Source organism: Cornus florida, unplaced genomic scaffold, assembly GCF_030987335.1.
Source record: "Cornus florida cultivar Cherokee Brave unplaced genomic scaffold, ASM3098733v1 CherokeeBrave_3.0.0_Hap2_Chr03, whole genome shotgun sequence".
Classification (NCBI taxonomy): domain Eukaryota; kingdom Viridiplantae; phylum Streptophyta; class Magnoliopsida; order Cornales; family Cornaceae; genus Cornus; species Cornus florida.
In genome coordinates this window covers 58,374,022-58,392,811 of record NW_026775573.1, presented here as the reverse complement: position 1 = coordinate 58,392,811, position 18,790 = coordinate 58,374,022, and the positions used below count along the sequence as shown (strand labels likewise).

At 38.1% G+C, this 18,790-nt stretch overlaps 1 protein-coding gene across 1 annotated transcript; it reads right to left on the bottom strand.

Moving 5' to 3' along the window:
• Positions 1-253: 253 nt before the first annotated feature.
• On the bottom strand, positions 254-7,150 carry LOC132300605 (uncharacterized). Its single transcript, XM_059797770.1, has 3 exons — positions 3,197-7,150; positions 1,271-1,588; positions 254-700 (listed from the first exon to the last, which is right to left on the bottom strand). Exons 1-3 carry the CDS (start codon positions 4,493-4,495, stop codon positions 599-601), a joined length of 1,719 nt encoding a protein of 572 aa, XP_059653753.1. The 5' UTR covers positions 4,496-7,150; the 3' UTR covers positions 254-598.
• Between the last annotated feature and the right edge of the window lie 11,640 nt (positions 7,151-18,790).

Here is an 18,790-nt window from a genome sequence, read left to right as displayed (position 1 = left end):
CTTTAAGCCTTTTATCATAATTATGTTTATAGATATGTTAGTCAACATGTACTGTGTGGTAGTACTATCTCTTGTAATATGTACATATTTAATGGATATGAAAAAGATACACGAGTTAAATTCTTATTGGTTCCAGTTTGGCTGATTCCAATTTTTTTGCTTATTTTGTATTTACAAAATTACTTTTTTATCCGTACGTATTTAATTTGGAAAAACCCTCCAACAATAAATGAGAAAAAGACTATGGAACACATTGACAAAATTTCACTATTTGAAAAATAATAATAATTAAAGAAAATTTCCACTCAAACGTACACAAACATAGTTAATAGTATTCTATTGATAAACAAGCCTATAGACAAGCAAGATTTACCGCCTCAACCCGCAGAGCGTTTAATGCACTGCAAATGCAAATCAATGTTTTTTTTTTTTATTTTTTATTTTTTGGTGGGGAGGGGACAAACATTTACTTACTGCCACACTTTATTTTCTTCAATCACTTCATTGCACATATTTACTTACTGCCACACTTATTTCACTCGTACATTCACACACACATACATTTACTTTCTGTCACACTTTATTTTCTTCAATCACTTCACTGCACACATTTACTTACTGCCACACTGATTTCACTCCTACATTCACGCGCTCTATAACACTCATATATTTCCAAATTCTTCAAACTAGAAAACCTGACCTGCAAAAACATCAATCCAATGGTGTTTCATCATCAGAAATAACAAAGAGAAATGGGAAGCATATATAGCTTCATTCTCTCAAGTCTCAACATAAAATTACAAGGAAAAAAAACATTGATCCGGTTGAGATTTCTTAGTATCCACTTAATTACAAATTAACATGTGCTTCACCAGGGTCAAGAAAACTTCAAAAAATTACAAAAAAATCAGAATATTTTGATTATACATATATATATTATCGTAATTTCATGCTATTAATATAATCCTACCTCATAATATATAATTGATTAAGCGAAACAACAAATTAGTAAATTTTATCGGGGATATAAGCAGCTATGTGTAGACACCATTGTGGAGATGAAAAATAAAAGGAGTATGTACCTGGTATGGGGAGGAGAGAGAATAAGAGAGTAAAAGAAATTAAAGAGTTTAATTTGATAGAGGGAGCATTGGAAAATTATTATAATTTCTATGTGATAGGTTTGTGAAGCTGGAAAGATTTTAACAATATTGAGAGATTTTCAGTGCGCATATATGCATGGTTAATTAAGAGTTAAGACATAACGTACCTTGTGGTTGACCAAGGCTTGTAGTCGGGATTTTTTTGTTTCTTCTTCAGAACTTTTCAAGTTAGACAAAAACCAAAGTTGTATAGTCTTTAAGTGAGGGAACACGGAAATCTCATTATTTGCTTCTGCTGCTGCTTCTCCTTGTCCAACTTCAAATGCAAGTATCTCTTTCATCTCTTTACAATTGAATGCCACTAATCGTTGGAGATGTTGAAAGGAATCTCCAACTTTCAGGACCGGGAGTAATTGCTTGTCCCATATCGCTTTAATGCTATACAATCCATAAATGTACAATTCCTCCAAGACAGGAAACATAACCTGGGATCCATTACATTAAATTTTGTCAACTAATAAACATCATGTATATATTTTTTGTTTTGTAAGTCTTCCCAACCCACTCCATGCTAAGATTTTTGAAAGCATTAATTCCAAATAGTCTTTATGAAAAGAAGGTACTCCGTTATTTATATATCATCAACTATAGAACAACTAAGAAACAATTTTTGTATAGTTTTTAGCTTTTCAAATTTTTTTTTTTTTTTTCCTACTTTTCCTTACCAAGAAACAATAGGAATGAGCCCTACATTTAACCAAGGATAGATCGACCCCCATATTTGTCTTACTTATAGTGTTGTAATATAATTGATTCTTGGTTTAGGAAGATAAATATAAATTTACGGGAGGGTCCAATGCAACCTGGTGACAGCCTAGCAAATCAAATTTAATTAGTGGCAAAAAAAAAACTGAGTTTGACCTTCCTCTTAAATGCATGCTTGTTCCTCTCAGACAATTTTTTGACAATTTATAATTAAATCGACACAAGGACTGGATATAAGACCAAATTGGGAAAGAGACAGAGCCACACAATCGACAAGAATTATGGATATGGAAGAAAAAAAACCACAAGAGTTGAGAGCCGATTTTAAATTGCAAGTCAAAGAATGAAGCTCTGCCAAGGGATGAGAGCTAAACCGAGCATTAGATTTTACACGAGGGGAGAAAAACGAAGCATCTCACAACAGTTAGATAGCACAGCAAGGTTATATATCAGTGTGACTTTTGATCTAAAATCAAATTGCTTTGACTATGAATTTCTTTGTGTGGGAAAAGGAAGTCCTGGCCCAAGATCAAAATAGGCTGAATTACTCCCAAAAAAAAAACAAATCATCAAAAGCATTGAATTTGTGAAATTAAAATTACCAACACATTCTGAAGCCTAGTAAAATTAACAACATAAATAATACTCACGTAAAAGCAAAAGAAAAGGGTAATAGTAATGGTATTATATTTACTTTTAATTAACCTTATTCCATGCAGAATGACATGATTATTATTTTATTTTTTTAAAAGAATTTTTTAGGAAATAAACTTGTCTAAATGCCTAGTAAATTTTTTGACTAAAAAACTAAAATAAAATAAAACTTATTTCAAATAGTGGTCTAATATTAATAATTAATCTTAATCACTTAATTTAAATAATTTTGTGATTATCCATATTTAAGAGATATGGTGCATTGTATGTGATAGGGGTGCATTGTATCATAAACTCTTATATGCCTTGATATTATAAATGATTATGCGAAAGCATTGTATGTGGTTATCGGAAACGCATTTTTTTTTTTTTTTAATCAAGATTTATATCATTGGACCCATGAGTTTTATTTATGCAGGAATTGTTAACACCCAATAAAGTAAATCCCCATCATAATAACAACTAATATACAAACATACGTGTATGTATATAGTTCTAAACTCTACAAGCTTAATAATTTTTCCTTAATTTAGGTTTTACCTTATTTTGTATCAAAATTGTTAACCCATCTTTGCTTTTAATTTTGCTTTGCAAGAACTTTGACAAATTAGTGGGTCAACAAACAATTTCCAGAAATCAACTAAAGGTGTTCACAGAAGAAATATAAAAAATACCTTTTCATTGAAGAGAGGTTGTGTAACGGTGGAAGGCATGCTGTACTCTGTAGTTGATGTCTTCTTTGTATTGGCGTAAATGCTTCTGAGGTTTGGCAGACTTACCAGCTTCAATTCCTTTAACTGATGAAAAATAATTTTATCCGTGACTTCCTCATCACCTCTAATTATTTCTTCCAATGCCGAACAACCTTCAACATCTAGTTTATGTAGTTTTGGAAGACATCTTGCACTGGATGCGGAGAACAGATACTTCATTGATGTACAAAAATAAACTTTTAATACTCTTAATTTACCAAAAGAACCCAATGGAGATGGTCCATGAGTTTTTGAACTCCATTTGGGTTTGCCAAGTAGATGTTCCATGTCCTGGCATAACTCAACTGCAAGTACCTTCAAATCTAAAAACCACTCTCCGTCTCTGTCGTGAAGCACCTTCTTTAAACCTTCCAAATAAAACAAAAATAGTACTTCAGCGTTCGCAATCAAAACGTCAAGCCTATCCATCAAAGGAATACCACCAAGTCCCAAGACCTTTGTTTCTTTGTGTTGGCCAAGCACTGAATAAGGACCACACCCAATCCATATTTTATATTTCGTTAACAACTGAAAGCTGGGAAGGTTCTTGGGCAGTCGTAAGAAGACATGCGTTGGTATATAAATATCTAAAGCGGTTAAGCAAGTTAAAGAATTTATCTCAACAATGCTTGCATTGCCTTCAACCTCCCATCTATTATATTCCCTCGAAATGTACAATTCCTCCAAGTCGGATAGACAAGACAGGAAACCCGACAAAAATCCTATATCATCGTTAAATTTTCTTAAATCCAAGAACCGTAGGGAAGTCAACTTTCCTATTTCCAGAATCATCTCTTTGAATTCATAAATATAACCAATGACCAGTATCTTAAGGTTTTTCAATTCCTTGATGAAAGATAGGTTCACCAATTCACAACCACTTAGATACAACATCCGGAGACCAACCAAATGTGAAAGAGAAGATGGTGTTAGTTTCATCTTGTTCAAAACCAAAACTTCAAGCTTTTTCGTCCCTTCAAAAAAGCTATTTGGGAGTTCTAGTCGTGAAGCATCGGATGATCCCAATACTAAGGTGCGTAGTTCTGGACATTCTAACCGATTGGGAAGCCCACGAACATTGCAGGAAGCCCATAATGAGATTACTTTGCAACATGTATAATCATCTTTTTCCGGCCAAGCATCAACACCATCTTGCCCTAGAAGCGCATCCTTATCTTTTGATTTAATTGATATGGCAACATCTCTAACTACATCATGCATTTTGACCTTGTTTCCATCTTTCCTTCTAACAACAAATTAGATTTCTTGAGGATACCAACTATCACAAGTGTTCTCTCTCTTGCTCTTTTCATTGATGTTCTATCCATACTTTCAAGAAACTTTGTTCCTACTCCCAAAGGCACCAAAAGGTCAATAGAAATGTCAGTATCGTCAGGAAACAAAGAGCAATGCAGAAAGCATGACTGCACATCAGCCTGCTTCAAATACTTGTAGCTCCACTCAATGCATGTATACACCTTTTCTTCCACTCCATCAATTTTATATCCTCGACAATGTTTCAGTTGTTCAAGTGCATCATTCCATATATGCTTATCATCCAAACCGCTCAGTGCTCCTCCAACTGCACAAATTGCCAGTGGCAAATGATCACATTCTCTGCACACCTGTTGTGCTACAGAACGAATTTGAGGATCAGCTTCAATAAAATCTCCAACCGTTCTCTTGAATAGGTACCAAGCTTCATCTACTGATAGGAGTCTAATTTGAAAGTTATTTTTACACCCATCTTTTCGCACACTTCTCGTCTTCGAGATGTCACCAAAATTTTGCAACCCATGTTATTATCCATATCTGTTGGAATTCCTATTTTCTTCAATGTAATCTGATCATCCCAAACATCATCCAATATTACAAGGAATTTTTTCACTTTCATCAATCTATTGAATAGTTGACCCGCTCTCCATTCTTCGCTCTCATCATCTAGTTTCAGATTTAAACAGTTTGCGAGTTTTCCTTGAATTTTTTTCAGATCAGGATTCTGGGAGAAAACTGCCATTGCGACCTCATTAAAACGACCTTTTCTAGCTTGTTTGCCAACTTCCTCCACCATTGTTGTCTTGCCAACGCCTGCCATTCCATATATCCCGATCTTGGAATTCTTATCATCATCTGTCAACGCCTTCATGATCACCTCAAAAATAGATGTTCTGGTACTGAATTGCTCATAACTTGTGCTGGATGTGTACCAAATATCTTTGAGAAGAGTAACGTGTGCAACTTCATTGCCAAACTCATTGCGATTCTGCTTTAGTTTGATAGCTTCCATCACCATTTTCTTCCCTTTCTTACCAAGCCTGTACCGTGAACGCACATCAAGACATTTGATATTTGTTTTGTCTTTCAATTCTTCTTCCATAGTCGTCAATGACTGCTCCACTTCCTCCAGCCACTTCTCAGCAACCTTTTTAATGGTCATCCCGTTGGCCTCGGCTATATTGACAGCTTCTTGGACCGTGTCCTTCACATCTTTAAGATGCTTTAGTTCTTCTTCCAAATTCTTAATATTTTCCTTGTATTTAGCCACATAACCAATTTGACGCCCAATTGATGCGAACAAATAGTCAAATATTCGATCTAATATTTTTGCCACAGTAGCATCCATAACAGAACTCATTTTCAACTCACTAGCTAGCTCCTCACTTCTTCTTTTTTGTTTGTTGATGATGGAATACAAAAGAATCTTCACAAATTGTTCCGAGTTTAAATGACAAACGAGTGAAGAGAAAGATCACAAAAAGTGAAGATTCACAATTAGGACATACACGAAAGAGCGTGGGAGAAAGATCAAAATTCAGATCGAGAGGTTCAAATTCAGAGAGAGAGAGAACAAAAAACAAATATAAAAAAGAAGACTAGTCCGAAAAAGATTAAAAGCGACAGAAAGGAAGAAAAAAAAGAGGAGATGATTGAATACAAAAGATATTACAACTAAAACAAATTTCTACAGAGAGCTAATACTATATTATTCTTGAAGAAACATGTACCTATAGCTTATGGATATGTTTGAATGTAGCTAGTAATTAAGGTGTCTCAGATGCAGAGTGACAAACAAGTGAGAGAGAAAGATATAGAAAAAGTGATCCACAAGAGAAAAGAGATACAAATTCAGATGTAATAGATATGTTAGACAACAAATGGAACCATAGAAATGCAAAGAACTTATGGACTATTATCGTTTTGAAGACGTACCTCTAGCACTTATGGGATTTGTTTGCACGAAGCTAGTAGTGAGTGAGATAGAGCAGAAAGTAAGATTGCAGATCGAGAGAGAATGAGTGATGCAAAAAAGAAAGATTAGAAGGAAAAAAAGGGGGAAAAGTAAATTCTGAATGGTTAAAGGAGGAAAGAGAAAAAAAGGGGGAAAAGTAGACTTTAAAAAAAAAAAAAAAATTATACAATCAAATATTAAAGAAAGTAATAAAAATATAAAGAAAAATATTTACACACACACATATATATATATATATCAATGGAAGGTTTTATAAAAACTAACAAATGCATGTTTTAGTGTCAAATAAGATCACAAGCATGTGTGTCTCATCTGCAAGAAGTGGCAAAAAGAAAAAATATACGTGGAATGATTTTGTAAGGTTTTGCTTTATAATAGTATTATACTCCAATAAATATATTGACTGTTAGATGTCAAAAAATATATGTCAAAAATAAAGCCTACGATATGCAATAAAATTCATCACAGCAGAGCATAAATGATAGAGACTGTTACATAAAAAATAAAAATAAATAAATAAATGATAGAGACTAAAATGGCATCCAAGAAAAAAAGGAAATGTATTATGGCCGACACTTTTCAATGGCTCTACCTTTTCGTAAAGCATGTTTAAAGACGATGGAAAATTCCCGTCTCACCCTCTCCATTTCAGTTTGGAGAAAATGTTAAGAGCACCTCATTATTTCTTCTTATGGCTCCATGTAAATTTACAGAGAGTTTGATTATGTCAGAGAATGTGTTAGGCACCCTGAAGCATCTACAAAATATTGCGTATACCAACTTTCAAAACATATTTCGGTATCTTCATTGTTTAATTTTTTTTTAAAAAAATGTTACAATAAGATTGGAAAAAAATGATTTTAGTTTTTGGAAAATAAAAGTGTGTTGGTGTAAAAATGAGTGTGCGCTGGAGAATAAAATGCATTATCTTTTTTTGTGTAAAAAAAATGTTACAATAAGATTGGAAAAAAATGATTTTAGTTTTTGGAAAATAAAAGTGTGTTGGTGTAAAAATGAGTGTGCGCTGGAGAATAAAATGCATTATCTTTTTTTGTGTAAAAAAAATGTTACAATAAGATTGGAAAAAAATGATTTTAGTTTTTGGAAAATAAAAGTGTGTTGGTGTAAAAATGAGTGTGCGCTGGAGAATAAAATGCATTATCTTTTTTTTGTGTGCATATAGAATTTTTGGGTGTGAATGCACTTCACCTTATTGGGAGGGAGAGAGTTAATAATGCAAAGAATTATTGAGAGAGAGAAGATAACATGAAGCTGGAAAATTATTGAGAGAGAAAAAGTGGTTTTGATGTGATCAGGGAAAGGAATGGATAGAGATAAAAGAGAGACAGAGAGCTAGAGTGACACAGAAAGATGCTGATAATTGTTTTTATCTTTTTTCTCTAGTTACATTAAATCGTTTGTTTTTTTAATAATTAATTTTTGAGTACCCTTTAGTCCACTTATTTTAAGTTTCATTGGTATTATTTTTATTTCATTTACATTTTTTTCTATCAAATAATTCAATGGAAGATCTTGTACATTTTTTCTATATCTTATTAACAAAAAATGTAATGTGTCGAATAAGATCACAAGCACACACGACGGACCCAAAAAAAAAATGTAAGAGTAGACAATCCTTAACAAAAAAATATTTTTGGACCACAAAAGTGAAGTTTTACTCTAATTTCAATCGCAACAAACTCAAAATTTTGTATGTAATTAAAAAAAAGTAAGATTTTACTCTATTGTGTTAGGTATTCCTGAAACATTGTAAAATATTGCGAATTTCAAATTCTAAAATTATATTTTTGTATCTTTATTTTTTAAAATTTCAAAAAAAAAAAAGTTACAATAAGATTGGAAAAAAATTGTTTTAGTTTTTTCCAAAAAAAAAGTGTGCACGCTAGGGAATACCATGCATTATCTTTTTGTATACATATAGAATTTTTGAGTGTGAATGCACTTCACCTGATAGTCAAAAAAGGGTTATTGATAGGCAGGGAGAGAGAGAAGATAGCATGATGATGGAAAATTATTGAGAGTGCAAAAAGTAAAGGAAAGAGAAAAAAAAGGGAGGAAAAGTAAATTCTGAATGGTTAAAGGAGGAAAGAGTAAAAAAAGGAGATTGTTCAAAGAAAGACCATTTATGCAATCTATTTTGGAATTTCACTTAAAGAAAGTAACAAAAATATAAAGAAAAAAATTAAAAATTTGTATCAATGGAAGGTCTTACACATTTGTCTACATCTTATATATATATCATCTGGATGAACTGTCAAAAAGAAGAAAAACAATTATGTTAAATGATTTTGTAAGTTTTTTCTTTTGATTTATAAATAGTCTTAGAATTCTTATTGAGGGTTAGGTTTAAACAAATGTCTAAAATAATGTCTTAGATATTTTTTAGACATGTGCAATATAATTCATCATAGCAGAACATATTGTCACGCCCCGCCTATGGAGGTTGTGCCACACAGGCGACACGCAGACACTGAGGAGGACGCTGCATGGCAACTGCATGGCAAATGGAGTTTCTAGAGTCTTCCGGAGTTGTTTAAAGTTGTGTGAAAGATTCTAGATATGTGTAGTATATTCTAGAGTTCTCCAGAATTGTGTGGAGTAGTATGGAGAGTTCTAGAATGTTGTAAATACTAGTGATAAGTATGGAAGTGTGAAAAAGGTGGGAGAAGATTCTAGAGAATCGATCTCCATCGTTGGTTAGAATGCATCCTAGCCATCTATTAGGGATGGGGATGCCTATAAATAGGAGTAGGACTTCATTTTGTAGCCAACAAGTCCTAGAGTGAGTCTTGAGAGCCTTGTAGAGAGTTTGAGTGCTAGCCTTGTACAAAGCATTCTTTGAAGTAATAGAAGTGTTCTTTCCTTGTCAACTTAAGTGCCTTAGTGTGTGTGAGTGTGCAAGCCAAGTGAAGAGAGGGAGAGGGCCACTACAACACTAGTAAGCGCACGAGGAGGGTGTGTTAGCTAAGGTGTGCATTGGAGTTAGGTTGACCAAGTACTTGCGAGAGTAGAAGCAACGTCTTGGTGCCGCACGGGAGTAGCTAGAGTGGTGCTGAAACTCTAAGCCCGTGACAGTTGGTATCATAGTTGGTTCGTCAAGGGAGCTTTGTTGGAGTAGACATGGCTAGCAGAGGAGACTACCAAGTCCACGTCATGGAGCAGAGCTTGGAGGAGAAGCTTGCCACACACTTGGTCTACACGGAGACCAAGTATAACAGGCTCGAGAGAAGGATGGCGGAGTTCTACGAGCTGATTGATGGCATCGCCAACAAGGCACAAGAGAAGGGAAGGGATTTGCATGATCGGGTAGACGACTTGCGCGTGGAGATTGTCGAGTACAAGAAGGAGTTCTCCCAAGCGCGCGAGGTTGTGGTGAAGCCAAGGAAGAAGAAGGCGCCAGAGCCCAAGGAGTATGATAGGGCAAGGAATGCGTGCCAGATTAACAACTTCTTCTGGCACATGGAGCGGTACTTCGAGTGCATGGAAATCGAGGACGAAGAGGAGAAGGTGCAGACAGGCACTATGTACCTCACGGACACTGCCGTTCTATGGTGGAGGCAGCGCTTCACCGGTAGAGGCACAAGAGCGGTTGACACATGGGAGGAGTTCAAGAGGTAGCTCAAGAGGCAGTTCTACCCTGAGTGCATTGAGGACCTCGCCATGATCAACGTAAGGCGCCTGAAGCAGAAGGACAGCATAAGGGAGTATGTAAAGGAGTACTCCAACTTGATGTTAGAGATCCCAGAGATGCTAGAGCGACAACGCGTGTACTTGTTTATTAATGGGTTGTAATCTTGGGTAGCCACAGAGCTGAGAAGGAGGGAGCCTAGAGACTTGGTGTGATGTTTCCAATTTCCAGCATTTTTCATTTTTCAGGAATTTTGTTGCCGCAAGGGCATTTTCGCCTTTTCACGTTTAGCGTACGGGATTTTAGTTGGGTTCAATTGCATTATGTTCATTTAAATTAATGTATTTTATGTGAGTGCAAATTGTTAAGTGTATATATATGTTTGTGGTGTAAATTAAAGGCAAAAGGAAAAGAGAAAAGAAAATAAAAATGGTGGGACCCACATCAAATCTTAAAATGGTCAATAAGGCATATTTACCTCATTTCTTACTTTTCTTTTTCCTCTCACCCACTGGTTCTCTCTCCCACCCTCTTTACTTGTTTTTTTTTCTTTTTCTTTTTCATTTAAAACTTTAACTTTAGATCTCTCTCTTAATACTTGATCATTTTGGGTGCCGTTTGCGGCAAATCGAAGCCCACGACGAGATCTTTCATTTGATCAGAGCAATTTCGTGTTTAGTGCACTATAGGAATTTCGAAATTCTAGGGCACAATTGGGGGTTTTGCATCATTTTAAGGTAGAGGTTCTTAATTCACATTTTTCTTTTTCCTTTGTGAGTCATCTCTTTTTAATTGTTGCGAAGCATGTTTAATTTTAAGTTGGTTGTCTTGAGAATAATATATTAGTTGTATTTGCAATCTATGCTTGTATGTGTTGAAGAAATTGTGTGAAAAGCATGCTTAGGTGTTAATTTTCATGCCTATGGTGTTTATTGATTATCTAGAAGATGATACAAAGGAATATGTTAAATCGTGTGATGCAAATTTTCTTTTATGCTCATATTATTGGTGAAGTTTATGATAAGCATTTCATAGCATTGGGCATGAATGAAAATGGGAAGTGTTTTGAAATAAAAGTGAAAGGGGGCCTTTGGGAGGAAATTTTGATAAAGTGTTTTGAGAAAACCCGGTCGCCGCGGGGTCACCAAAGGGTCGGCGTGTTAATATAGCCTAGAGGGAATTAGGGAGATTGCCCTAGTGTGGTTGAGCTATCTGGGCCCAAAATGACGCTGCGGGGGTACCAAAGGTCAGGCACAGTAGCCAATCCTTCTCTAGTGTCGCTGTGGGGTCACCAAAGGGTAGGTTATATTAACAGTTTGTGAAGTGATGGATTTTCCTAAAAATGGGGAGTGACATGCATAACATTGCACTCACGGCATGACATTTAATTATTTTGAACTTGGATTTGATATGGTATTTTTACCCTGCTTTGCATGACCCCGTTTCCTATTGTTCTATTCTTAGGTTGGGTTTACGGGACTACAAGAAGCACGTTTTAAGCATCACCTACTGAGCAACTTGCTCACCCCATTATTTAACATTTTTTAGGGCGGGGAAAGGAAGTGATGAATGATAGCCCCCCACAAGCTTGAAAAGGAATACAAGTTCACTTTTGATGCCTTTTGTGTAAATGCCATTCTTTTGTAATGTCTCATATTTTAGTAAAAATGTATTCGTGTCGAGAGCCGTGGCCATGTAATGTAATTAGAGCGTTAACGGAATTTGTAATGTAAGGGGACTACGTAATTCTATTGTGAAAAATGGCAAATGGAATGTAGTTTTAACCATTTCTCAAATGCCATTTAATTGTATAACACTATATCTTGTTGCTGTGAATTCGGAAGTTCAGTACTTAATAGGTCCATTGTGGGTTAATATACCTTATACATAATCAGTATGCAGATTCCAGAGAGTTAGGTTGCCTCCCAGGGCCTTTCGGCCAGCTGAACCTCCTCATCAATAGACCGAAACCCCAGGTTCGGTCGACCGAACCCCCACCATCAGCTGACAGAGACGCCTACAGTGAAAGTCCCGAGGGCTTGTAAACTTCACCCTCATTTTGGTTGACCGACCATGTAGGTCAGCCGGCCGATCATGCCTTGGCAGCTGGCCGATGTAGGCCTATCAGCCAGCTGACTGCCCCTTTTGACCTGAAATGTTGACCAGCATTGTAAGCCTGTATCTTTGAGCATTCTGAGTTAATCTTACGACAGGTTTGAACATAGGAAAGTAAGTGTATGACCTAGTTGACCTTGGGTTTAGGTAAGGACAGGGTAACGGTTCGGATCCACGGATTCGGGTCGTCACAAAGTTGGTATCAGAGCGATGGTTTGAAAACCTATAGGACGACGGGTAGAGGCTTACTTAGGATTGCATGGGATGTTGATTGCATTGGTTATGTGACTAACTGCTACTTGTTTATTACTTGAAGAATCATGCTTAATTGCTTATGTTCTTACGTGCTTAAATGTTATATATATATATATATATATATATATATATTTTGTTGTATAGTTGTGCACACTAAATGTTGTTGCGGCATCATTTCACATTGAGTCATCCACAGTGGTCCTTAGTGTTTTGTCATTGAACCGTTTTCTCGTTTTATAGCACGATGTCACGGCATGAGGAACAAAGGGAAGTTGGCCCTAAACCGACTAGGGATGATGTTGGCGAGAGCTCCAGCTCCAATCCGGAGGAGCTAAATGATGAGGACACACTTCTTAAGTACTTGATTCCCCCAAGAGTTGTCCCCACAAGGGGGCATAATGTTGAAGCACCCGTAGAAGTGGGTAAATGTTCTGTGGCACTAGAGTTGAATCGTTTATTGCAAAGTGGTGTGAGGGCAACGATTGCGGCTCAGTCGTAGTCGACACCACAACCTATAGTTCAAGTTGAGGAGACACCAGCTCAAAAACGTCTCAAGATCATTAAGGGATTTTCTCAGTTGATGCCAGTTATGTTTGAGGGCGGTGCAGATCTAATGGTAGCAGACGACTACATGGATCAAGTTGAAACTCAGTTGACCTCAATGGATATGACAGAGGATCACTTGAGGATCATCCTAGCAACTTACAAGTTTGCTAAGGATGCTAAGCTCTGGTGGAAGTCAGTTACGAATCGGCACAAGGTGGAAGAGATGAGTTAGGACAAGTTCTAGGAACTATTTTACGAGAAGTATTTTCCGCTTTCTAAAAGATAGGAGTTAAAAGACCAGTTTCTTGGCCTTATCCAAGGCAATATGTCCGTGGCGGAGTATGAGAACAAGTTCACTTCACTTTCTCGCTTTGTTCCGGAAACGGTGAAAGAGAAGTTGACAAGACTTAGAAATTTGTTTCCGGTCTTCATGACAGAATAAGGCCATTGATAACGACGTAGTTTATCAATGTTTATTCTAAAGCAGTAGAGAGGGCTTTGATGCTTGAGGCTGATATCAAAGACAAGGATGCAAGGAGAGAACAGTAGAAACAGAAGAGAGGTGCAGGACCATCTTCAGAAGGATCTTCTTAAAAGAAGAATAAGGGTGGTTCATTTCAGTTTCAAGAGCAGCAGTCCGCACGATCTGCTCCTACTACTCCTTTGCCAGCTGGGTCTGACAAGAGTGGAGTCGTATGTTTTCAGTGTCAGCAGCCAGGGCACTACAAGTCCAGTTGCCCTATGAGATCGTCTGCAGTTTCTTCAGCTCCAAGGGCTTGCTATGGGTGTGGCCAGCAGGGTCACTTGATTCGAGACTGTCCAAGTCAGGGAGCAGGTACTGGTAGTGGCAGAGGGTCATGACAGAAGCCATCACAGTCGGCTACAGTACAGTCAGGGTTCAAACCGCCGCCACCACCACAGCCTGCTATGTTTTCTCAGGGTTCACGATCCGTTAGGAGGGATGCTCCTACTGTGCCAGCGTAGCAGTCCGGCATTCCGGGTGGCAGTTCTCAGGCACAGGCACCGCAGGGCCGTGTCTTTGCACTCGCACTGACTGATGCATCCTCTGGACCGTCAGTTCTCTGAGGTATCTTTCCAGTGTTTAGTTATTGGGCTCACATTCTCTTTGACTCTGGTGTATCTCATTCCTTTATATCATCATCATTTGCACTTGCATCGGGGTTAAAGGTTAGTTTCATGGATCAGGCGTTGTGTGTTGATACGCCAGTTGGGGTTTCAGTGTCTTTGAATCGGTTTGTGAGAGATTGTTCCATCATGATTGTCGGGCAGACTTTCGTGTTTGACCTTATCCTCCTGGAGATGACTAGTTTTGATGTCATTCTCGGGATGGATTGGTTAGCCTACTTTCTGTGCCACGATTAATTGTTCCAGGGGTAGAGTTACAGTTTGCACTCCTGAGGGAGGTTTTTTTCTTTTTCATGGGAGATCAGAGTGATTCCCAGCCTTCATCATTGTATGGAATTCGTGAACGAAGACGTGGAGATTATTTCTTGGCTAGTCTTCTAGCCGAAGAGGATGATGTTATGGGAGAAGACTATCCGGAGGTAGTTCGTGATTTTCTGGATATGTTTTCAGAGGATTTGACAGAGTTGCCTCCACACCGAGAAGTGGAGTTTACTATTGACTTGATGCCCGGTACCGCGCCGATTTCTATGGCACCGTATCGTATGGCACCAGTTGAATTGGAAGAATTGAAGAAGCAGCTTGATAATTTGAGGATGAAAGGTTTCATTCAACCGAGTGTGTCGCCGTGGGGTGCACCGGTCTTATTTGCTAAAAAGAAAGATGGTTCTTTGAGATTGTGCATTGATTACCAGAAGTTGAACCATACCACCATCAAGAACAAATATCCTTTGCCAAGGATAGACGATTTGTTTGACCAGTTGAGGGGAGCCAGTTGTTTCTCAAAGATTGACTTGAGGTCTGGCTATTATCAGTTGAGGGTTAAGGATGAGGATATCCCGAAGACAGCGTTCCATACACGGTATGGACACCATGAGTTCCTTGTTATGCCTTTTGGCTTGACTAATACGCCAGCGGCATTCATGTACTTGATGAACCACGTCATTCACGATTACTTGGACCAGTTCATGGTAGTTTTCGTGGATGACAATCTTGTGTATTCACGGACTCGAGAAGAGCACGAGATCCACTTAAGTACTATTCTATAGATTTTACGGGAACACCGATTGTATGCCGAATATGAGAAGTGTGAGTTTTGGCTACAAGAGGTAAAGTTTTTGGGGCAAGTTGTTTCGGAAGGAAGAGTGTCAGTAGATCCATCAAAGATTGAGACAATTTTGAATTGGGAGCAACCCAAGAATGTTTTTGAGATCCAGAGTTTTCTTGGTCTAGCGGGTTACTATAAGAGATTTGTGAATGATTTCTCCCGTTTGGCCACTTCTATGACCCGATTGACCCGAAAAGGAATCAAGTTTGTGTGGAATGAAGCCTGTGAGTCATCTTTTCAAGAATTGAAGATAAAATTGACTACAGCTCCAGTGTTGGTGATACCTGAGCGTGGCTTGGGTTATGTGATCTATTGTGATGCTTCACGTGATGGGTTGGGATGTGTGTTGATGCAGGATGGTAGAGTAGTGGCTGATGGGTCTCGACAGTTAAAGACTCATGAGTACAACTACCCTACTCATGATCTGGAGTTGGCGGCAGTCGTGTTTGCACTGAAGTGTTGGAGGCACTATTTGTATGGTGAAAGGTTTGAAGTGTTTTCAGACCACAAGAGTCTCAAGTACCTTTTCTCCCAAAAGGACTTGAATAACAGACAGAGACGATGGGTTGAATTTTTGGAAGATTAAAATTTTGATTTGCAGTATCATCGGGGCAAGGCAAATGTGGTAGCAGATGCCTTAAGCCGGAAATCACTTGGAACTTTGGCCGGATTAGCTATTCGAAAATGGAAGGTGCTTAATAATCTGGTGGAAATAGGATTGTGTTGTGTTGATGATGATGGTTGTAGTGAATCGGCATTCTTGTGTGGTCTTGTGGCTCAGCCTATTCTTGTCGTAAGAGTGATAGAGTCACAGAGACAGGACTCAGATTTAGATGCCATTCACACTTTAATATCCAGTGGCGAGACAGTGAAAGATTGGACCTTACATTCAGATGGGGGTCTACGGTTTAAGGGTTTGTTGGTGGTCCCCACAGCTTGTCGTGAGGACGTTCTTCGGGAGTTTCACACTTCCCGCTTTGTAGTTCATCCAGGTGGTACTAAGATGTATCACAATTTGAGGTGTCAGTATTGGTGGAATGGGATGAAGAAAGATGTTGCGCAGCTTGTGGCTAGATGCCTTACCTGTCAACAGGTGAAGGCCGAGCATCAGAAACCGGCTGGGTTGTTGCAACCATTGCCAGTAGCGCAATGGAAATGGGAACATATTGCTATGGATTTTATGACAAGTCTTCCAAGGTTACAGAGAGGCACCGAGGCCGTTTGGCTCATCATTGATAGACTTACTAAGACAGCTCACTTTTTGCCTATTAAAGTGACAGATGATGCAAAGGCACTTTGTATTCTTTACATGAAGGAGATTGTAAGGTTACATGGAGTCCCAGTAACCATTGTCTCGGATAGGGATGTCAAGTTCACTTCAAAGTTCTTGGAAGGACTTTTAGTAACGTTGTACCTTAGTACGGCATTCTAATTATAGACAGACGGCTAGTCGGAGCGTACTATCCAGATCTTGGAGGATATGCTTTGGGTATGTGTGCTTGACTTGGGTGGCAGTTGAGAGGACCACCTTTCACTCATTGAGTTTACATACAACAATAGTTATGAGGCGAGCATTGAGATGGCTCCATTTGAGGCGTTGTATGGCAGACCTTGTAGATCTCCTGTTTGTTGGACCGAGGTGGGTGAGACAGCCGCCTTAGGACCCGACATAGTACTCGAGACTACCGAAAATATTTAATTGATCATATAGAGATTGCTCACAGCTCAGAGCCAACAGAAGAGCTATGCAGATAAGCGGAGACGGCCGCTATCATTTGAGGTGGGAGACCATGTTTTTCTGCGAGTTTCTCTACAGAAGGGTTTAATGAGGTTCGGGAAGAGTGGTAAGTTATCGCCACGATTCATTGGATCGTTTGAGATTTTGGACAGTATAGGAGAAATTGCCTACAGACTTGCTTTGCCACCACAAATGGACAACGTTCACAATGTTTTTCATGTGTCGATGCTACGGAAGTGCGAACCTGATCCATCTCATGTGTTGGGTTGGGTTGACGTGGACATTGATGAGGATGTCTCCTATGAAGAGGGACCAGTGTAGATCCTTGACACCCAACAGAAGTGTTAAGGGGCAAAACAGTACACTTAGTAAAAGTTATTTGGAGACACCACAGAGTCGAGGAGGCTACTTGGGAGCTCGAACAGCAGGTTCGCTCCAGGTACCCAGAGTTGTTTGCTTCCCCAGGTATGGCTTGATTTCGGGGGCGAAATCCTTTTTAAGTTGGGGAGATTGTGATGTTTCCAATTTCCAGCATTTTTCATTTTTCAGGAATTTTGTCTCCGCAAGGGCATTTTCGTCTTTCACGTTTAGCGTAGGGGATTTTAGTTGGGTTCATTTGCATTTTGTTCATTTAAATTAATGTATTTTATGTGAGTGCAAATTGTTAAGTGTATATATATGTTTGTGGTGTAAATTAAAGGCAAAAGGAAAAGAGAAAAGAAAATAAAAATGGTGGGACCCACATCAAAGCTTAAAACAGTCAATGAGGCATATTTACCTCATTTCTTGCTTCTCTTTTTCCTCTCACCCATTGGTTCTCTCTCCCACCCTCTTTACTTGCTTTTTTCATTTTCTTTTTCATTTAAAACTTCAACTTTAGATCTCTCTCTCAATACTTGATCATTTTGGGTGCCGTTTGCGGCAAATCGAAGCCCACGACGAGATCTTTCATTTGATCGGAGCAATTTGGTGTTTGGTGCACTATAGGAATTTCAAAATTCCAGGGCACAATTGGGGGTTTTGCATCATTTTAAGGTAGGGGTTCTTAATTTACATTTTTCTTGTTCCTTTGTGAGTCATCTCTCTTTAATTGTTACGAAGCATGCTTAATTTTAAGTTGGTTGTCTTGAAAATAATATATTAGTTGTATTTGCAATCTATGCTTATATTTGTTGAAGAAATTGTGTGAAAAGCATGCTTAGGTGTTAATTTTCATGCCTATGGTGTTTATTGATTATCTAGAAGATGCTACGAAGGAACATGTTAAATTGTGTGATGTAAATTTTCTTTTATGCTCATATTATTGGTGAAGTTTATGATAAGCATTTCATAGCATTGGGCATGAATGAAAATGGGAAGTGTTTGGAAATAAAAGTGAGAGGAGGTCTTTGGGAAGAAATTTTGATAAAGTGTTTAGAGAAAACCCGGTCGCCGCAGGATCACCAAAGGACTGGCGTGTTAATATAGCCTAGAGGGAACTAGGGAGATTGCCCTAGTGTGGTTGAGCTATCTAGGCCCAAAATGATGCTGCAGGGGTACCAAAGGTCAGGGACAGTAACCAATCCTTCTCTCATATCGCTGCGAAGTCACCAAAAGGGTGGGTTATATTAACAGTTTGTGAAGTGATGGATTTTCCTAAAAATAGGGAGTATATGGTATTTTTACCCTGCTTTGCATGACCCCGTTTCCTATTGTTCTATTCTTTGGTTGGG